Source organism: Megalobrama amblycephala, linkage group LG2 (assembly GCF_018812025.1).
Source record: "Megalobrama amblycephala isolate DHTTF-2021 linkage group LG2, ASM1881202v1, whole genome shotgun sequence".
NCBI lineage: Eukaryota > Metazoa > Chordata > Actinopteri > Cypriniformes > Xenocyprididae > Megalobrama > Megalobrama amblycephala.
Genome location: NC_063045.1, coordinates 306472 through 327420, shown reverse-complemented (window position 1 = coordinate 327420; position 20949 = coordinate 306472). Strand labels below are relative to the sequence as shown.

At 38.0% G+C, this 20949-nt stretch overlaps 2 protein-coding genes across 2 annotated transcripts; one reads left to right on the top strand and one right to left on the bottom strand.

The window, feature by feature from the left end:
- Positions 1-298: 298 nt before the first annotated feature.
- On the top strand, positions 299-4255 carry ccnd3 (cyclin D3). Its single transcript, XM_048181894.1, has 5 exons — positions 299-722; positions 1213-1428; positions 1548-1707; positions 2161-2303; positions 3767-4255. The coding sequence occupies exons 1-5, from the start codon at positions 507-509 to the stop codon at positions 3860-3862; spliced, it is 831 nt and encodes a 276-aa protein (XP_048037851.1). The 5' UTR covers positions 299-506; the 3' UTR covers positions 3863-4255.
- Positions 4256-4941: 686 nt separating this feature from the next.
- On the bottom strand, positions 4942-19748 carry nuak2 (NUAK family, SNF1-like kinase, 2). The gene is made up of 6 exons (XM_048181892.1): positions 19170-19748; positions 12246-12366; positions 11803-11954; positions 8575-8640; positions 8040-8292; positions 4942-6999 (listed from the first exon to the last, which is right to left on the bottom strand). Exons 1-6 carry the CDS (start codon positions 19347-19349, stop codon positions 5990-5992), a joined length of 1782 nt encoding a protein of 593 aa, XP_048037849.1. The 5' UTR covers positions 19350-19748; the 3' UTR covers positions 4942-5989.
- Positions 19749-20949: the final 1201 nt, after the last annotated feature.

Here is a 20949-nt window from a genome sequence, read left to right as displayed (position 1 = left end):
GTTTTATTCAAGCGCTTAACCTTGACATGAAATGTTGTTCTCAATGAATTTTGCTTCCATGATGAGTGAAATAAATGTATATAATCTTGGTTTTATTAATGATTTGACAAATATATGATTTATGAAATCGTATGGAAATCAATGAGCTGATGTTAGCAGAAAGGAATTAGTTTTGTGTCTTAAGCGGATGTTATTAAATTTAATTAATGATTATGAAGAAAAAAATATCTAATGGAATTTATAAGACCAAAAACTCAATAAAATAAGCTATGACTTTAAGCGGGATCACGGCCGATGTGACGTCACAACGATCGTCGAGATTCTCGTGAGCGCGGTAACACCGCGCGCCGCAGCTCGCGCACCAGCCCTCCTTCAACTGAACGAAATAATGCGTTTTTATACATGAATTCGGCTAAATGTATATTGTATATAGTTTGTAGGCCTGTTAAGAGTTTAGTACGCGTAAATCCCGCGTCTCGCTCGAAGTTTCTGTCAGAATTACAGTGATGGAGTTACTCTGTCATGAACATGTCGAACTGGACTCGAGCTCTCAGGTAAAGTCCAGACCGCTTCGGGCGTTCAGAGACGCGGTTCTGACACAAGACTCGCGGGTCCAGCAGAACCTGCTGAGCTCGGAGAGACCGAACATAATCAAACCCGGTACCGAACAGACCGACGTCCAGCCGTACATGCGGCGAATGTTAACAGGGTGGATGCTGCAGGTGAGTAGATATCAGATCTGAATTGTTAATTCGAATCATACTGATCTCATGATGTCTTATGAGTCATATTCTGATTCACTGATTCGAATCATACTGATCAATTGATGTCTAATAAATCTGATTCACTGATTCGAATCATTCTGAATCATGACTCATCGTGCGCGTTGTTCTTGATCGAAATTATGACAGTTGGAATTATTAGATAAAAAGTTAAAATTATTATTTTGAAAGTTGAAATTATGACAAAAAGTTGAAATTATGAGTCATAATTAAGACAAAAAGTTTAAATTATTACAAAAAAAAGTCAAAATTGACGTTGAAATTATTACAAAAAGTTTAAAATACTTTATGTAATACTGATCTCATGATGTCTTATGAGTCATATTCTGATTCACTGATTTGAATCATATTGATCAATTGATGTCTAATCTGATTCACTGATTCAAATCATTCTGAATCATGACTCATCATGCGGGTTGTTCTGGAGCAGGTGTGTGAGGATCAGAAGTGCGAGGAGGAGGTGTTTCCTCTGGCCGTTCACTACCTGGACAGGTACATGTCCCAGAATCCCGTGCGCAAATGCCATCTGCAGCTGCTGGGAACCGTCTGCATGTTCCTGGCCTCCAAACTCAGGGAATCGTTTCCTCTGAGCGCCGCCAAGCTGTGCGTCTACACAGACCACGCCGTGACCGTCCCAGAAATCCTGGTAGGTCATGTGACCCATCACTTTTTAGCACTTTGCAAACTGTCCAGCTAAATACGTCACTTTTAGGATTGTGAAAACTCAACTTTGAACTGTTTTTTCCTCATGTAATGTGTGTGTAGGATTGGGAGGTGCTGGTGGTGTCGCGGCTCAACTGGGATCTGGCCTCAGTGCTGCCCTCTGACTTCCTGGAGCTGCTACTGCAGGCGCTGCCGCTCAAAGCGCAGAACCACGCGGCCGTACGGAGACACGCCCACTCCTACATCGCCCTGAGCGCCACAGGTACGTCACGCGCACACAATGTGAAGATCAGTTCGCCGTGCACGCGTCAGCAGCTTCTCTGTCCGCCCGCCGCTGCCGCTGATCCTGCTCTTTGTTGGCCGTATAAGCCGTGCGTCACATATATTATGAACCGCTTTTGTTCTCCTGCGCTCGAGTTTCAGCATCTTCTGCTCTGAAGCGTCAGATCTGCATTGTGATAGTGAAATTCAGCACAAGCTCCACCCACTTTAGTTACTGTTGCTAAGTCAGAAAGCTTTACAGGAACAACTGTGGAAGGTGAATCAGTAATAAACTGGATTTGTTATTCACACGTGAAGCATTTTTATCTGCCATTTTTTACACAATAGAGATGAAACACTTGATAAAGGCTGAATGAATTACAACTGTAAGTGATCAGAACTGTTGCTTTAAAATAATTTAGTTGAAATAATAAGGGCTTGTGTTGTTTTTCAGAGCTGAAGTTCTCCCTCTTCACTCCGTCAGCGGTGGCCTGCTCATGTGTGACGGCGGCTGTTGTCAGACTGAACATCCAGAAAAACACTTTCACCGCTGACGGCCTCCTGCAGCTCCTGAGGAACATCCTGGACGTGGACATGGTGAGGACAGACACCTTCATCCACACTGGACAAACCAATCATGCTTTGGTGAATCACAATTAGGGCATAAACAGTTGAAATTATGAGCAAAAGCTGAAATGATGACATAAAAAGTTGAAATTATTACATAAAAATTTGAAGTTGACAAAAAGTAAAAATTATGACATAAAAAGTTAAAATTATGACATAAAAAGTTGAAATTATGACAAAAAGTTGAAATTATGAGTCATAATTAAGACAAAAAGTTGAAATTATTACATAAAAGTCGAAATTATGACAGTCATAATTATGACAAAAAGTTGAAATTATTACATAAAAAGTTGAAATTGACAAAAAGTCAAAATTATGACATAAAAAGTTAGAATTATTACATTAAAAGTTGAAATTATTACATAAAAGTCAAAATTATGAGTCATAATTATAACAAAAAATTGAATTACATAAAAAGTTGAAATTGACAAAAAGTTAAAATTATGACATAAAAAGTCAAAATTATTAGTCATAATTATGACAAAAAGTTAAAATTATTACATTAAAAGTTGAAATTATGACAAAGTCAAAATTATGACAGTCATAATTATGACAAAAAGTTGAAATTATTACATAAAAAGTTGAAATTGACAAAAAGTTAAAATTATGACATAAAAAGTCAAAATTATTACAGTCATAATTATGACAAAAAGTTGAAAATATTACATAAAAAGTTGAAATTGACAAAAAGTCGAAATTATGACAAAAAGTTTAAATTATTACATTAAAAGTTGAAATTATGACAATAAGTCAAAATTATTAGTCATAATTGAGACAAAAAGTTGAAATTATTACATAAAGGTCAAAATAATTACAGTCATAATTATGATAAAGTTGAAAATATTACATAAAAAGTTGAAATTGACAAAAAGTCGAAATTATGACAAAAAGTTGAAATTGTTACATTAAAAGTTGAAATTATGACAAAAAGTCAAAATTATGAGTCATAATTATGACAAAAAGTTGAAATTATTACATAAAAAGTTGAAATTGACAAAAAGTTAAAATTATGACAAAAAGTCTAAATTAGGAGTCATAATTATGGCAAAATATTGAAATTATTACAAAAAAGTCAAAATTCACGTCAAAATTATGACAAAAAGTTAAAATTATGACAAAAAGTTAAAATTATGACATAAAAAGTCGAAATTGACAAAAAATCTAAATTATGACAAGTTAAAATTGACAAAGTCGAAATTATGACAAAAAGATTAAGTTATTACAAAAGTTGAAATTGACAAAAAGTCATAATTATTGGAGAAAGTCATAATGACAAAGTCGAATGTCAAAATTCTCATAATTTTGACTTTCTATGTCATAATTTCAACTTTGTCATAATTTGGACTTTGAATGTCATAATTATGATTCACCAAAAGCATGATTATTTTCTTCCACGTGAACAGTGTGTGATTGAGCTTGTCTCTGTGATTCAGGCGTCTCTGCGCGAGTGTTTCTCGGCTCTGGACGAGACCATCGACCTGACGCTGCCGTCTCCACCTGAGCTCCAGGGTCAGGACGTCCCGCTCTGACAGGTGGACGCATCAGAACCACTCAAGTTTGAATGAACTCTAGCCTTCTCTTTCTGACGGTTGCCGGTTCTGGTGCACTTGTTGACGATGTTCGCGTTAGTTTTTAATGTAGCAGATGTTCTGCACTCGAGCACATACAGCATTGCCCTGTCAGACACACACACTGCTGATTTCAGACACATCTACTGCTTCTGTCATTAATTTAACGCACTCTTCTTTGACATGTAATTGATCAACTTTTTCTCAGTTGTAAACTTGAAATATGTGAAAATAAAAAGCATAGATTAGGATGGTGAATGCTGGTTTACTCAACACTAACCAGGTCAATCTCACACACAAATTCACATTTCACCCTAATGCAAAAAAAAAAAAAAAAATTTGATTTTAAGAAAATGAAGTCTATTTTACATCCTGAGATTATTTTTATGACAATTAAGCACAGTTTCACGATTAAATTCCAAATTTCACAATTAAATTCAGAACAACAAATAATACCAATGATAAATACTTGCAGTTTAAAATAATCAATACTTTTGCATACTAATTAGCAGAGGGGGTTTAAATGTAATGTAAATAATGTAAAAATAATCTTAATTTACTTAAAGTAAAATCTTTTCATCTTTATTTTGGGGTAAATTATATCTGGGATATTTTTGGCAGGTTAATAATTTGATTAAGCTTAGAAATGATTAAGATATAAAAAAGTATATATTTTCAATTATCAGTAAGATGCTATTATAGTTTTTATTGAGTTAGTTTTATTGAGTTACATTTTCTGGTTTCAGTTTAATTTGACTTAAAGCTGAAATTATATATATATAGCATTTTATATTTTATTTCAGTTGACATTTCAAGTAACGAAAATGTTCTAGTTTTACTTAAATATAATGATATAACACTGGTATCGGGTCAAACTACCATTTCAGAAGACTTTCAAATTCATTATTACTTCACTTTTTAAAAACTGCAACACATTTCTCGCATACTATAGTGTATAAATGTGAACTGGAATACAATCTACGATAAAGTCATTTACTATTTTTCAAAAGATTATGATACGAACACAAGAACAGACAATGTTTTCAACTTCATTTGTGCTGTTTTATTGGTCCACTGATTCAAAGAGACATCAGGGCAGATAAATCAGGCACTTTGGCAAGTAACCATGCAGTAACTCAAACAAATATGACACCAAACAGAAGAAAAACACCTCATAACCTCGATTATCACGAGCCATGAAACCCCAGCAAAGATCACACTGCTGCTCCAATGGACAAATATCATTGCAACAAATGAAATATCATTCTTTCCCATTCTTAACTTGCCTTTACAATTGGAAGTAAACATCCAGATTCCCTGAACAGTAAACCCCACCATTTCAACACATTTCTCAAAATTATTCTGCGAGGTCATGCCGTACTTTACCATCCTTAATAAATGCAGATGTGGAAGCAGTTTAAGCACTCCTATCTGCAGACTACATAAAGTCATAATCAGACAATAGTTTACTGTATCCGTCATGCCCATGAATTCTGTACAATTTAATGGCATGTTGTAGAAGTCAGAAATTGGCAGGAAAAGAGCGCTTAAGTCAATCTTTGCATTTTGACACCTTTTGGGTTTCCTTGTATGTATCCTTGTACATTTTCGTAATCTACCACCAATATTCACCTTTAAAACAAACAGATGGTCTAAATTCACAATGGATCTTTGGTACTTTTTGACTAGCCAACACCCTAATAAACACTCATGTAAAAGTCACAAACATTTCAAAAGATATCAAGTTAGTTGTTCATCATTTGGGCAGTTGACAAAATAAAAGGCACTTTTCTCAAATTAAGTCTTCATTATAAAAGCAGCGGTTTTACATGTTGCAAATGCACCAAAAACTGCTGTTCCCTCTGAATGAAATGAGTGTCCTAAACAATTCTGACGCACAGGACTTCCTGTCCTCTGTCAAGACCCATTTCCTGCCTGGCCTGAAACTGTTCCCATACCAGCATTCGTCTGGCATTGCTCAGGAATGCTTCCAAGTACTTTCCTTGTTTCCAACCTGTTTAACTTTCTAAGCACAACGACTTGCGTCGTGTCTCGGACAGATTCTGCACTTCACAGTCGTCGTTCATCTCAGCTTGCAGTTGCTCTCAAGGCTTGCTTGTAAGTCTGAGTGACGTTTTCACAGTCAGAGATTGAAAACACGCTATCGGACACTCCTGCACGGTAGCAGGCTATGTCCATTTCCCAGTGTCCCTGGAGCTGAGTCCCTGGCCTGTCCTCTCTCAAGTCGAGGAGATTGTCAGCGGACACGCATCCTCGCATCCTCCGTCCCCCTGCTGGACGCTCCATAGGGGCGACCGGAATCTCGCGGTCAGGTAGGTCAAGTCTGTCAAAGGACTCTGAGGAGAGGATGCTGTCCTCACTGATCGCTCCACTCGGTCGGGATCTGTTGACCACCGTGGGTAAGGAGGGTGAAAGCTGGTCCAGTGAGCCGAATTCCTGCAGGCCTCCGGAAAACTTGCCATGGCGTTTGAGGATGCCCTTGCGGTGCTGCACAGGTGACAGGTTCCCAAGAGTCTGTCCGGAGCTCTCCGGGGATGAGGAGTAATAGCCTGACTCACCTTCCGAAGGCTTCTTCAGGATGCCTTTAGGAGGTGGAGGTGGAACAGACGCTGCCAATGTGTTTGGGCTTTTCTCCTCCAAGGGTGTAGTCTGGGAGTCACTGGGCACTTTCTGTTTTAGGCTCCCCCGCTTCTTTAGAATGCCTTTAGATGGGCGAGGAGCTTCCTGCATGGTCTGCGAGACGTTGTTTTCTTTGCGCGACCTGCGTATGGAGCGCTGTCGCTGGACCGGTTCTCCCCCAGCGGCCCCACCTGTCCGCAACAAGCAGCGCATCTTAGAACCGTTTTCCAGAAGAGGACGAGAGGTGCGACGTAGCCAGTCTGCGATGCGAGTTGGACCGCCGGTTTGACACGCAGCGGCCACGTGTCCCGGCCCCTGATGCACAGCTGCAGTCTCATTCTGAGCCTGTAGAGGGAGCTGATAGCCCCAGTTGAGCCACCAGTGACCCGCGATCTCATCCAGCGTAGCTCTGCGCTCAGGGTTCACCATCAACATCCAGCGGATCAAGCCACATGCATCTGTGGGGCAACAAGGAGGATTAGCATTGAATGCCTACAACAGGGATGACCAATCCTGCTCCTGGAGGGCCACCTTCCAACAGATCCTAATAAAACACACCTGTACCAGCTAATAAAGGTCTCCAGGATCACTAGAAACTCCCAGCCAGGTGTATTGGTGCCAAACTTTGCAGAAAAGTGGCTCTCCAGAAGTTGGACACCCCTAGTCTACAACGTCACAGACAGTTGGCAATGCGATGCCGGCGATGTGGCACAGTTTCAAAGTGTTATGTAACTATGCAAATGATCCAACAATATAGTATGCTGACTACTAATGGGAATGAAGCATGTGAGCACACATGCAAGATACTGTAATCCATTGTTTCCCAACTGTGTTCCTGGAGACACACCAAACGTACACATTTTCAACTCTTCCCAAACAAACACGCCTGATTCAACTCATCAGCTTGTTAGTAGAGACTCCAAGACCTGGGGCCCGTTTCATAAAACAAGTTTACCAAATAATCCAGGTTTAGTTCAGTAAGTCTGATTTATTGTCAATTGATTTGGTTCAAAATAATCAGATCTTATTTGGTAAACTTGTTTTATGAAACAGCCCTCTGAAATAGATTGGTCAAAATGTGTACTGTTGGTGTGCCTCCAGGAACAGGTTTGGCAAGACTAGCTCATGTTACTCTGGGCAGTTTCTGTGATTTGCTATATGCAGGGACAAAAAGGAAAGCCATGAGAGATTTTTCAATGATAAGAAAAAGGCTACTGCAGCCAACAACATGGTGACTAGACCACCTCCAGCAATAAAGCTGATGTCGGTGTGAACTTGACTTCAAATTTATGAGGCTGCCAAGGTCAACACATGGCAAGCACACAATTCAGAACGTTATCTGCTAGGAATAGATAAGCTCTACCTATAAAACAGCTATATGGTATTGTTGGTTTACTAAGTTTGGACCTTTGACAAACAGAGTAAACCAGTTCTGTGTCTCGTTTCAAAGGAGGTCACTTGAGTTTCGGTTGCATCTTTTGTTTCACAAGGGCCTCACCAGATGGTTTGGTGGGTTTGCGGTAGTTTCCGGTGCTGATCTGCTGGACCAAGTTCTTGTGGTCTTGTCCGTCAAAAGGCATGGCTCCATGAACCAGTGTGTACAGCAAGACGCCCAGAGACCAGCTGTCCACCTCCGGCCCTCTGTACGGCCTGCCGTTCACAATCTCCGGGGAAGCGTACAGAGGACTGCCGCAGTACGTCTGCAGGAATTTATCGCCCTGGTACAGGTTTGACAACCCAAAGTCAGCGATCTGAAAAGCAGACAGTGGTTTTCACCCTGTGCCAGTTTTATAGCTCATACACTGAAAGTAGATTTATGCCGTTATCTCATGCAAGTTTCGATTGGGTGATTGTTTTATGGCCTCTTGTTTAATAATACCAGGGAAAACAGAAGTATCAGAGATAACGTTTCAAATTGACTATGAAAGTCTAGAAAGTTCCCAACGTCTGAAGACTGAAGAATGACTTCATTCATGCACTGACCTAGGTGTAAAACCCTTACAAATTAAAAATTAATTACTTCCTGAACATACTTTTATATTCCCGTTGTCGTCCAGCAAGATGTTCTCCAACTTCAGGTCACGATGAACAATCCCGTTCTGTTAGAAAAAACAGAGAGATACTTTACAAAACAGCATTTTCAACTAAAAATGTATAACTTTTTATGCGTTTTGGCCATACATTTACATGACAATGATGGTTTGGGGGCCTGAAAATGGGTTTTAAAGTGCAATTTTTTGAAAACGATACCATTTATCGTCTCGGTGTAAATTACAAAAACGTGAATTTGTGACAACTGTGATGTCATGCACATGCGTGTTCAGTCTATAGGCACGAAGTGTTTCTTTACAAAGTGACATCGCCATCTACTGACCTGGCAGCAGAATACAGCGTTTTTAATCGTTCTCGGGATCCGTGTGAATGGGGATCATTTTGACATTGCTATCCGTATGTGAAAAACGCAAAGGAAAATTTTCGTTTTTTTGGTACATCGTTGTCGTGTAAATGTATTTTGTGTTATTTATTTTGTAAAACGGGGTTAATTTTGACTAGATGAGCTACGTTCAGAGCCGTTGCACTTGTGGTCAGTTGAGGTCTACATTAATGTGCCATTTTTAACCGCAAACCGTCTAATGAAGAACTGTTTATTCTGATTGTTGTTACCTATTTACATTGGCATCTTGTTTTTATATTGCTATTGGTGTTATTTTATAAAAGATTATTGCTACTCGAGTGCATCACGGGTTTTGTACTAAAATAACTGTGGGTTCTTGCTTTATTAAATGATGCAACACCTAGATAAGGGATATCTAAAGATTCCTGGTGTTGGGAGGGAATTTCCTGAGCAACAGAAACGCTTTATTATCAGTTTCACTCCTAAACACTTTCAGATTAAACACAAACAGATTCCAAAATCCCCCAAAATTTTGATTTTCTGCTCCAGAAATGATTCAACATTTCCAAACAATGACAGCACAGCAGTTTGTAAAACAAGTTCAGCGTTATCACCTGCTTCACGACCCTCTTTTATCCTGTGACAAATAAAGCCGCGGCGGGAGCATTTGAGCTGTGTGTGGAATTCCAGTCATGCATGATTGTGTTTCTCTGCAGGAGGGCGAACCGCGTGTCCCTTCACCTCATTTAACATCGCAACAAAGACGCTTCCACCTCGCCTATAACGGGATGTTCTTTCTTTCTTTCTGAAACGTTATCATCATGTTGGCATGCAAAATACTGCTTTAAACTGAAATTTAACCACCCAGCTAACAAAAACATGTTTTAACGTTCCCATTAAGTTATTTCTGAATGTTTTCTGAACACTCTGAATGTTTTAAAAAAAGTTTTTTCTTGGTTATGCGATCTGGGGAACATTCAAATTTGATCATTCTATTATGGGAACTTTCCTTTTCAATGTTTTCTGAACGTTCTGAAACAAAAAAATGTTAGACGAATGTCCAACTATAAATCTTTGTGCTAAAGTTTTGACCAGATAACTTTGAATGTTTGTTCTTAACGTTGAGAGAACCATCTTCTGGGTGTGTTTGTCGTTCACACGGACATTTCAGACCGTTGAAACAGTTGCGTGCGGCGTTTCTTTCGTAGCTTGGGTTTGGTAGAAGGCAGCGCTGGGTGTTCCTGCATTAGCGTGTGCAAGCGTGAACGTCTGTCTGAAACCCAACTGTCTCTCTAGATCTGTTCAGACGCTGCGCAGCCATGCGGAGGGTAATGCGGGTTATGCAATCCTTTCAGTGTCACAGTGAAGTCCTGGTGGGTTTCTCTCCGACCCCTCATCAGCACACAAGAGCCTTCTGGGTAGTTTTCCAGACTATGAGAAATGCTCACATGACGTCTGACTAATATTTAGTCTTGCTGACCTTTGGTTTCACAGATATTTGTGAAGCCGGACAGTGAAAACGAACATCTTCCTGAAACCATTTTTATTAGTTTATTTATTTGTCTATATAGTTTTTAGTCATTTTTATTCCAGTTTTAATTTTTGTTATTTTAATACTTCAACTTTAACTAAAATTAGAAATGCTGCTTTGGAAACTGAAATAAAATGCTTTTTTTAATTTTAATTTTAGTAACAAAAATTATTCTAATGGTTTTCATTTTGTTTTTAGTTGAATATATATAATATATAGCTTTGACAACAACGTTTTTCTGACAAATTTTTATGACTGATATTCTTTTAAATACTAGTTTTTATAGCATCAACACAAGCTTAAATCTGCTGAAATCAAACTAAATCAAAATATTTCATTGATTGTATTTTAAACTACAATAGAAAATGACTATATATCGGGGTTATTATAATTAACTAAAACAAAACAAAGCCACAGAAAACATTTGAACTGAAATTAAATATTTAACATCTTAAACTTATTTTATTTCATCTGGTTGCCATGGCATTGATGTACTTGATGTACTAAAATAACTACAAGTAATAAAACCTATATAGACATATTTAATAAAAAAACCTAAGAAAAAAAATCAGAAACACAACCGAATGACTAAAAGTTCAACTACATTTAAACAAATGAAAACTAACTTAAATTATTAATAACTATAATAGTATCTCAATACTAAAATGACTTGAATATTTTTGAGACTAGAACAGTTAATGTTTGAACTGACAAATCTTATTTCACAATATAATACATTTTATTTCACGGTATCGATATATATGGCAGTATTTATGCTATTTACAAATATGACAAATATCATGAATTAAATTAAATTAAAATTTTCAGGTACAAAAGGTTTATTTAGCAGAAATTGAATAATCAGATGTAAAAATACTGTATGAATTAAATATAAATGTATTCTTATTAGAGCTAAAACAGTTATTTCCTCTGTTGTTTGATTCACATTAATGACACCGAGCAGCAGGTTTATTAGGCTGCTGTCACTTTAAGACCAAACGCAGGGATCCATCACTGATTCACATCCGGATTACACCTAACTGTTCACATTCACTCGAGAAATAACCAGCTGTTACATATTTAATACTCCACATGATGGGCATTTTGACATAATTGCTTATATATTCAACCATTCAAGCGTGAATTTGCGATGAGAAGTGGTTTTCTGTGCATCTTTTTCACTGCTTATTGTGCTTAAGAACTCTTTTTAACATCAATCACGTCCCGCTCTAGTGTGTCATTCATGCTCTCTAACGATAGACGTTTTTTATCATCACCATCACGATATATACCGTCATCTCTAGTGTGAATGACGTCTGGTGTGGCGTTACTCACGCGGTGGCAGTACTGGACGGCCGAGACGATCTGTCTGAAGAAGTGTCTGGCCTCGCTCTCAGAGATGCGCTGTCTCTCGCTGAGGTAGTCGTACAGATCTCCTTTACTGCCCAGCTCCATCACGATCACGATCTTGTCCTTGTTCTCAAACACTGAAACACAAGAAAATCTAAATAATTCCACATTTTCTCAGTGAAGGTCAGGGTTATTATCGTTAACTGAATCTAAAACATTTCTGAAATAACTGAAATAAAGCTGAAATGAAATATTTCTTTGACACGGCATTAATGAGGCGTTATGTTAATGAGCGGGGTGTAATTGTGGTGCGCTGAAGCACACTAAAGCGTTTTTTGGGGTTTGTCTTGATTACATAATGAGAACAAAGAGGTTTGCGTGACAGAAGAATCCCAGCGATCCGGTTACACAACACATGCGGCATTCACCTTCATATATGGTGATGATGTGAGGGTGACTGAGCGACGACATGATCTCGATCTCCCGCCGGATGTGGATCAGATCCTGCTCGTCCTTGATCTTCTCCTTACGGATGGACTTTATGGCCACCTGAAGGACGAAAACACACCAACTCAATTTCAGTCTGGTCCTAGGATCATCTGAGAGACCGAGATGGTTTATGTATATGAAGAAGTTGTACTAAGCAATGCTTTATAAACCATAATCAATCATTTAAAATCAATTCTGTATTCTGTTCTCTATCCTGTTGAAAGTCCAGCAGCTCATTTTGAACCAGATGAAGACGGTTTAACAATACTTGCTTCACAGTTACAATAATCTAGTTTTACAGACATGAAAGCATGAATAATCCTTTTAAGATCACTGGAGGACAAACACGGTTTAACCTTTGCTATTGATCTTAAATAAAAGAAACAAGACTTGTTTAATTGATCTGTTTATCAAATTTCAAAGAACTATCAAGTTGGACACCAAAGAAAGAGGTGAACTCGCCCAAGATAAAAGAGTTTTACTTGAATCTGAAGGAGAGCAAAACTGAAACTAGATAAAAAAGTTTTAAGACAAAAGTTGGCTTGAAAAAGCCGGTCAGGAAAGTTTGAAGTAGTTTTAAAAGTTTTCAGTTTGAAAGTTTTAGTTTAGTAGTTTTGATAGATAGATAGATAGATAGATAGATAGATAGATAGATCGATAGATAGGGTACTCAGGGTGGTTGCTAGGGTGTTGCTATACGGTTGCTAGGGTAAACAAAGTGGTTGCTATGGTGTTGCTCTGCGGTTGCTAGGGTACTCGGGGTGGTTGCTAAGGTGTTGTTATGCGGTTGCTAGGGTACTCGGAGTGGTTGCTAAGGTGTTGCTATGCTGTTGCTAGGGTACTTGGGGTGGTTGCTAAGGTGTTGCTATGCAGTTGCTAGGGTATTCGGGGATGGTTGCTAGGGTACTCGGGGTGGTTGCTAAGGTGTTGCTATGCGGTTGCTAGGGTACTCAGGGTGGTTGCTAAGGTGTTATGCGGTTGCTAGGGTACTCAGAGTGGTTGCTAAGGTGTTGCTATGCGGTTGCTAGGGTACTCGGGGTGGTTGCTAAGGTGTTGTTATGCGGTTGCTAGGGTACTCGGAGTGGTTGCTAAGGTGTTGCTATGCTGTTGCTAGGGTACTTGGGGTGGTTGCTAAGGTGTTGCTATGCAGTTGCTAGGGTATTCGGGGATGGTTGCTAGGGTACTCGGGGTGGTTGCTAAGGTGTTGCTATGCGGTTGCTAGGGTACTCAGGGTGGTTGCTAAGGTGTTGTTATGCGGTTGCTAGGGTACTCAGAGTGGTTGCTAAGGTGTTGCTATGCAGTTGCTAGGGTATTCGGGGATGGTTGCTAGGGTACTCGGGGTGGTTGCTAAGGTGTTGCTATGCGGTTGCTAGGGTACTCAGGGTGGTTGCTAAGGTGTTGTTATGCGGTTGCTAGGGTACTCAGAGTGGTTGCTAAGGTGTTGCTATGCGGTTGCTAGGGTACTCTGGGTGGTTGCTAAGGTGTTGTTATGCGGTTGCTAGGGTACTCGGAGTGGTTGCTAAGGTGTTGCTATGCTGTTGCTAGGGTACTTGGGGTGGTTGCTAAGGTGTTGCTATGCAGTTGCTAGGGTATTCGGGGATGGTTGCTAGGGTACTCGGGGTGGTTGCTAAGGTGTTGCTATGCGGTTGCTAGGGTACTCAGGGTGGTTGCTAAGGTGTTGTTATGCGGTTGCTAGGGTACTCGGAGTGGTTGCTAAGGTGTTGCTATGCTGTTGCTAGGGTACTTGGGGTGGTTGCTAAGGTGTTGCTATGCAGTTGCTAGGGTATTCGGGGATGGTTGCTAGGGTACTCGGGGTGGTTGCTAAGGTGTTGCTATGCGGTTGCTAGGGTACTCGGGGTGGTTGCTAAGATGTTGCTAGGGTATTCGGGATGGTTGCTATGCGGTTGCTAGGGTACTCAGGGTGGTTGCTAAGGTGTTGCTATGCGGTTGCTAAGGTATTCTGGGTGGTTGCTATGCGGTTGCTAGGGTACTCTGGTTGCTAGGATGTTGACAGTGTGATGTGTGTGGTTGCTAGATGGTTGCTAGGCTGTTCTGGGTGGTCACTATGAGAGAGATAGACAGATAGATTGATAGATAGATAGATAGATAGATAGATAGATAGATAGATAGATAGATAGATAGATAGATAGATAGATTGAATGAGTTTAAATGGCTCAGAAATAGGAATGGCAGTTAAATTGAGTCTGTGTGTTTGAATTTGAATTTTGACAGTTGGACGGAATGTTCAGATCAGCCAAGGCAGTTCAGTGAAAGTCAATGGGAGTTTTTTCCAGGTTTAATCAGCATTTTTAGGAAAACCGTAAGTCGGATCAGTCTGAAGGTCTAGTCCGAGTTTGGTGGTTGTAGCTTGAACAGTCTAGGAGTAGCATTTAGAAATTTAGTCTAAGAAGAAGAATAATAAGCTTAAGTTGATTTTTCAAGCCAATTTAATAATCTAGTTCAGGCTCCTGAAAACCTTCAAATTCAGAAAATTATGCAACTTCCAAGATTTCACTTCATGTAGACATCTCAATAGTGACTCAAGAGAACCTGTTTCCTCAAAGGTAGTGTCATCTGTGTAACAATGAAAAGATACTCCATGATTATGAAACACCGAACCTGAGAGTAACATATATAATGAAAACAAAATCGGGCCAAGAACGGATCCCTGGGGAACGCCACAACACAATACTGTTGACCAAAATGAGCTGGAAACGTCCTGTTAAAAAGGAAGGACCACTGAATTCCCACTGTCTTTTGTAGGCGAGAGACAAGGATATCGTGATCAACGGTATCGAACTATTGAAGCTTATATTAATTAAAGTTAAATATCAAACATACGCTTAATTAATCTGAACGACAACAGTTTGTAGGTTTTAACTGCCCAACTATATTTATATAGTATAACATTTTTAACATGATTTAATATTATTAATATTTAGTTATTAAATATGAAATAAAAACAAAAATGTTAAATATTTACTAATATTAAACATTTTAACTATATTGATATAACCGTACAATACAAAACATAATTTAATATTTGTTTGTTTGTTTTTATTGCCATATCAGCATCTATGGCTATTTTCATTAAAAATAAATAAATAAATAAACATAATTAGCACAAGTAATAGTAAAAAACAACATAAATATAACAAACATTATAAAAGATTTTTCATTTCAATGTTTGATAAAAAAACAAAACGTAAGATTGTTCCTGATGAAACATTTAAAAAAAAAACATCCATTAACGACCTTTCTGTGTAAAAACGTTATTCAAAGCAGAATAAATGTGTTTTATAGACAGGAGTTTGACAAAAATTACATACTGGTGGTATTTCATAATTTAATATTAATAGCATCCATTTATTACTTATTCACTAATAATTTAATGTTCATTTAAATATTTATTGATACATTTACATATTGCACAAATATCACCCAGCTGTAATTTTCATATTTATAGCAACACAAAACTTTAAACCCACACAGAAATGTGTTTACTTTAGTTTTTGGTCCATTGATCATGAAACGATTTCTGCGTAAATCATCAAACGAAACTGATGCAACCTTGTCATGCTGACAGTGATTTCATTCTGCTTACAGTAAAAGACTGCGAAGCTTCACTGTCGCTGTGATCTCACAGACTGTGTTTCCGTCCGTCTAACAGCGTGATGTCAGTGAACGAGCGTTTGCATATGAAGGGCAGCGTTTGCATGCTGGCTCTTTTGTCTCTTTTGTGAGTCTGTATGCGAGTATCTGCGTGTCGTCGGCATGTTTGAGATTCCTCAGGGTGTTTGTGCGTCAGACGCGTCTCTACGGGGTCAGCGGTGACCAGCAGATGGACAAACACAGACCTGGAGAAGGAATCTCGCACGCCTGCGCTCCAGCGTCACACGCTGCTTTACAGCCTCAAAACCACCAGAGAACCTCGATTTCTAAGAGAGGAAACGTTCTCTCAAAGTTATGAACAAACCTTCTTCCAGTAACGTTAATAGAACGTTCGTTCAAAAGCGTGAAATGTTTTAGTTGGATTTTTTAATTGTTGCTACTTGTTTCAGAGAACTTTCAAAAGTAACGTTCCCATAATGTTTGAAGAACGATACAATACCAAGAAGAAACATTTGTCGAGAACATTCAGAAATAACGTTTTAATAATGGAATTGAAACATTAGCACAACGTTCTAGAATATTTTTGTTAGCTGAGGCCGCAGTTATAATGACAAACGTGTTTTTGCAGGAGTTACGATAAACTGTCTTCTATAAATAGCCGAACCCGTCCGGCGTGTTATCAGAAGCATCGAGCGAGTCGGAGTCTGTTATCGCTGCGGAAAGGGAAAGAGGTCAGACGGCATTTACTCAAGATGTGTCCTGACTCGCCCAAACTCTCTCTTTCCTGAGAAGAATCACATATTTCCAAGAAACCCCCGAGGGAAAGTGACTCTACGCCAAACAATGAGTCTTCTGGCTTCATTGAGGAAACACATGAGGTGTTTGCAGGGGGATATTGAAGGAAAACACCTGATGTTTTCTGAGGTTTGAGGAGAAACTGATTTCTGACGCTTGCTTCCTGCTTCCCTGTTTGAGCTCAAATGAAAGCAAAACGATTAAACAGTAACGAACTTGACTGGAAATGGAAAATGAGATGAACCAAAGCACTCGTTTACATCAGCCGCTCGTCTGAAACTAAACTAACATGTACAGCGATCTCCCTACGTATATGATTTCATACTTTTAATATACCGCAGTTTTAGTGTTTAGATGGCACTCTAAAATAAAAAATGCCATTTTTGTTTATTTTTCACATTTTCTACAAAAAAACAATCAATTTACTTGGAAGAAAACCTGATATTAAGATTTGTCCTCAGAGAATAAATTATTGTAATAGGCTAATTATTAAGAGTGAAAATTATTTTATTTATTAAGTCAAATATTAAAATAATTTAAAAATAAAACTGATAAAATTCAGTTTTTTTGTTTTCCATTAAAAATATGTAAAATAGGATAAATGTATTTGAGAAACTTCCTGACATATTGAGACCTGTTTTCATATTTATTTCCCCAAAATTACATTTTTAATAATCAAATTGGCTGTACAAGTAATTTTAATTAACAAGCTGACTTACAAAAATCAAGTTGAATCTTACAACTAATGAGCGTGTTTTTCCCAACAATGTTATCATTTTAATTGTTTTATTTCTATAAATAAAAATAAATGCTCATTAGACTACTACAGTAAACACATAATATGCATTATGAATGCATTATTTTTAATATATTTATATATATGTTTTTGGCTGTCTAATTGTTAAGCTACACGTTTCTCACGAATTTTATACACTATTATTACTATTTTGAATTAGTATTCAATGATTTATTTCAGGTTTTAATACTTTTGTTTAAATCCTAATATTTTTTCAGCCAATAATATTGGCTGTACAAGTAATTTTAACAAGCTGACTTACAAAAATCAAGTTGAATCTTGTATCATTTAGTTTTGTGCCTCTAAGGTGAGACTTTATCGCGGATATTTTCTCAGAAAACGGGTTTATTCTCATAAACGTTCTCAGGATGTTTTCACTGGAAAACAAGAGAAAAACGCACGCACTATAATGGTTCATATCCGTCAGTGAAGCTCCAGACGAATCATAAATGACAAAAGCTGCAGCAAGTGTCTGCTCGAGTCAAACGTGATGTCACTTCCTGCAGGATTTGACTGATAACAGCGGTCTGACAGAAGCTAAACCCCTGGACGGCCCTGAAAACAGCAGCTGTCGTTATCAGGGGTCAAGGGTCAGGTCACATTTCACCCTGCAGTCACTAGAGGAGTGCGTGCGAGTGCAGGTAATGGAGCCGCGGGGCGAGGGCTGGGCGGCTCCGCAGAACCGGTTTGATGAACAAAACAACAGCTGCGTTTGATCTCCACGTCACTCTGTTTTTAACCGCAGATGATGAGCTCGACCCTCACAAACATCTTCATCCATATGAAAATCATGCAAAATCCCAAAGCCATCCATGAAACTCACAAAAACATTGTTTTATTTTATTATGAACTGTTTTTTTATTTATTTATAACTGTGGCGATTTATTCTTTTCTGATTTATTATTCTTTTTATTATTTATGATCATATTATAATAATATAATTAGTATTAAAATTATGTGATAATCCTAATAAACACATCAGTCATACAAAAAAATACAATAAAATATTAGATTTAACCCAATGATTTAATATTAATGATATTATAATATTATATATAAATAACACCAATGCATTCATGAATATTAAATGACGAGTTACAAAGATGTATGCTTTATTTATTGAATGCATTGGTGTTATTGTATTATTTATGAATAATTTATAATAATAAATTAGTATTAAAATAGTGTGATAAACACATCAGTCATACAAAAAATACAATAAAATATTAGATTTATCCCAATGATGTAATATTAATGATATAATATTATTCATAAATAATAAAATAACACCAACACATTCATGAATATTAAATGACCAGTTAAAGATGTATGCTTTATTTATTGAATGTTTTATTATTTATGAGTAATTTATCATAATAAAATTAGTATTAAAATAGTCTAATAACACATCAGTCGTACATAAACACTAAAATATTAGATTTATCTCAATAATTTAATATTATTCATAAATAACACATTTCCACAGTTAGATTTACTCTTATATATTCTAATATTATTTTATAAATAACGCATTCACGAATATTAAGTGACCAGTTAAAGATGTATTATTTTATTATTAATGAGTGATTTATAATAAGCTCATTAATATTAAAGCAGTGTGACGAATCTAAAGTCTTGTTTATGAATATGTCTCTCTCACCGTTCTTCCGGATCGGTCCATGGCTTTCTTCACCCGTCCGTACGTGCCCTTCCCGAGGGTCTGCAGGAACTCGTACCGGTGTTTGAGGTTGTGTTTGTGATGGTGCCTCTTCACCGCCTGACGCCTCGCGGGAGCCGCTGCCGGATCACCCGCAGCCCGTCCGGACCCGTCGCCCTCCATGAGCTTTACACACGCGCAGATATCACGGAATGACGCGCTCTCATGTCGCGTGCAGGTGAGACTGAGCGGCGCGCGCTGATCATCCGCAATGACTAGAGTCGAGTCGCGTGTGGGCGGGGCGCTGTTCAGTGGGCGTGTCTCTAACCGTAAGTACCGCCCTCGCGCTTGTCAGTCGACAGGTGGGCGTGTTTAGCTGTGTGTAACAGTAATGATTAACGCCCCTGAGTGTTTGTGCGCTTCATATAATGTCCACACGGTGGCGCTAATACTGCGTGAAAACTTTCCCATTTTCATCATTCCGTTCCACTAATAAAACTGAAAGTACACTATTGGAAATAACTTTTACAACAAAACTCTCCCTTAAATCCTCCCAAAAATATAATTAAGCAAAAATCCCCCTTAAATTTAATTTGTTTTATTAGTAGTTTTTAATTATGTTTTGATTCCAGTTAATCTTTTTTATGATCTTTGCAAGCCAGTTTCATTAAATTTACTTTAATAGCCTATTATTTATTATATATACATGTATTAAAGGGTTAGTTCACCCAAAAATGAAAATAATGTCATTAATTACTCACCCTCATGCCGTTCCACACCCGTAAGACCTTCATTCATCTTCGGAACACAAATTAAGATATTTTTGATGAAATCCGATGGCTCAGTGAGGCCTGCATAGCCAGCAATGACATTTCCTCTCTTAAGATCCATTAATGTACTAAAAACGTATTTAAATTAGTTCATGTGAATACTTCAAGATTCGGAGCGTTATGAATCTTTTGTGTCGAATCATGATTTGGATCGCGTGTCAAACCGCCAAACTGCTGAAATCACGTGACTTTGGCGCTCCGAACCGCTGATTCGACACAAAAGATTCATAACGCTCCGAAGCTTCCTGAAGCAGTGTTTTGAAATCGGCCATCACTAAATAAGTCATTATTTTGTTTTTTTGGAGCACCAAAAATATTCTCGTGGCTTTATAATATTAATATTGAACCACTGTACTCACATGACCTGATTTAAATATGTTTTTAGTACATTAATGGATCTTGAGAGAGGAAATGTCATTGCTCAGGCCTCACTGAGCCATCGGATTTCATCAAAAATATCTTAATTTGTGTTCTGAAGATGAACGAAGGTCTTACGGGTGTGGAACGACATGAGGGTGAGTAATTAATGACAGAATTTTTCATTTTTAGATGAACTAACCCTTTAAATCCATAGACTGACAAACATTGATTTAATTTGTGTCTTGAGTTTAATCACTAGAGGTCGCCAGGTTACTGCGCTGAATTTCCATCAGTGTAGATGTAGTGCACTACTGTAGTACACTACACCGACTGTACATCACTGGTGCTGAATTTGAGCCGCATACTAGCATACTACCCTCACTATTTCTGCCATAGAAAGATATGGTTAATGTAGCATGAGTAGTATACTAGTATGCGGTTGCGATTTCAGCATGTGTTCCCGAGTGCGTACTTCACCGTGCATAGCGTTTATGCTAATATTTACAGAGGAGATTGTGACGATTTGATGACTTTTTGAGTCGTACATAGTTGAATTTGAACATAAAAAGGAATATTATTAAGATTAGATAAGA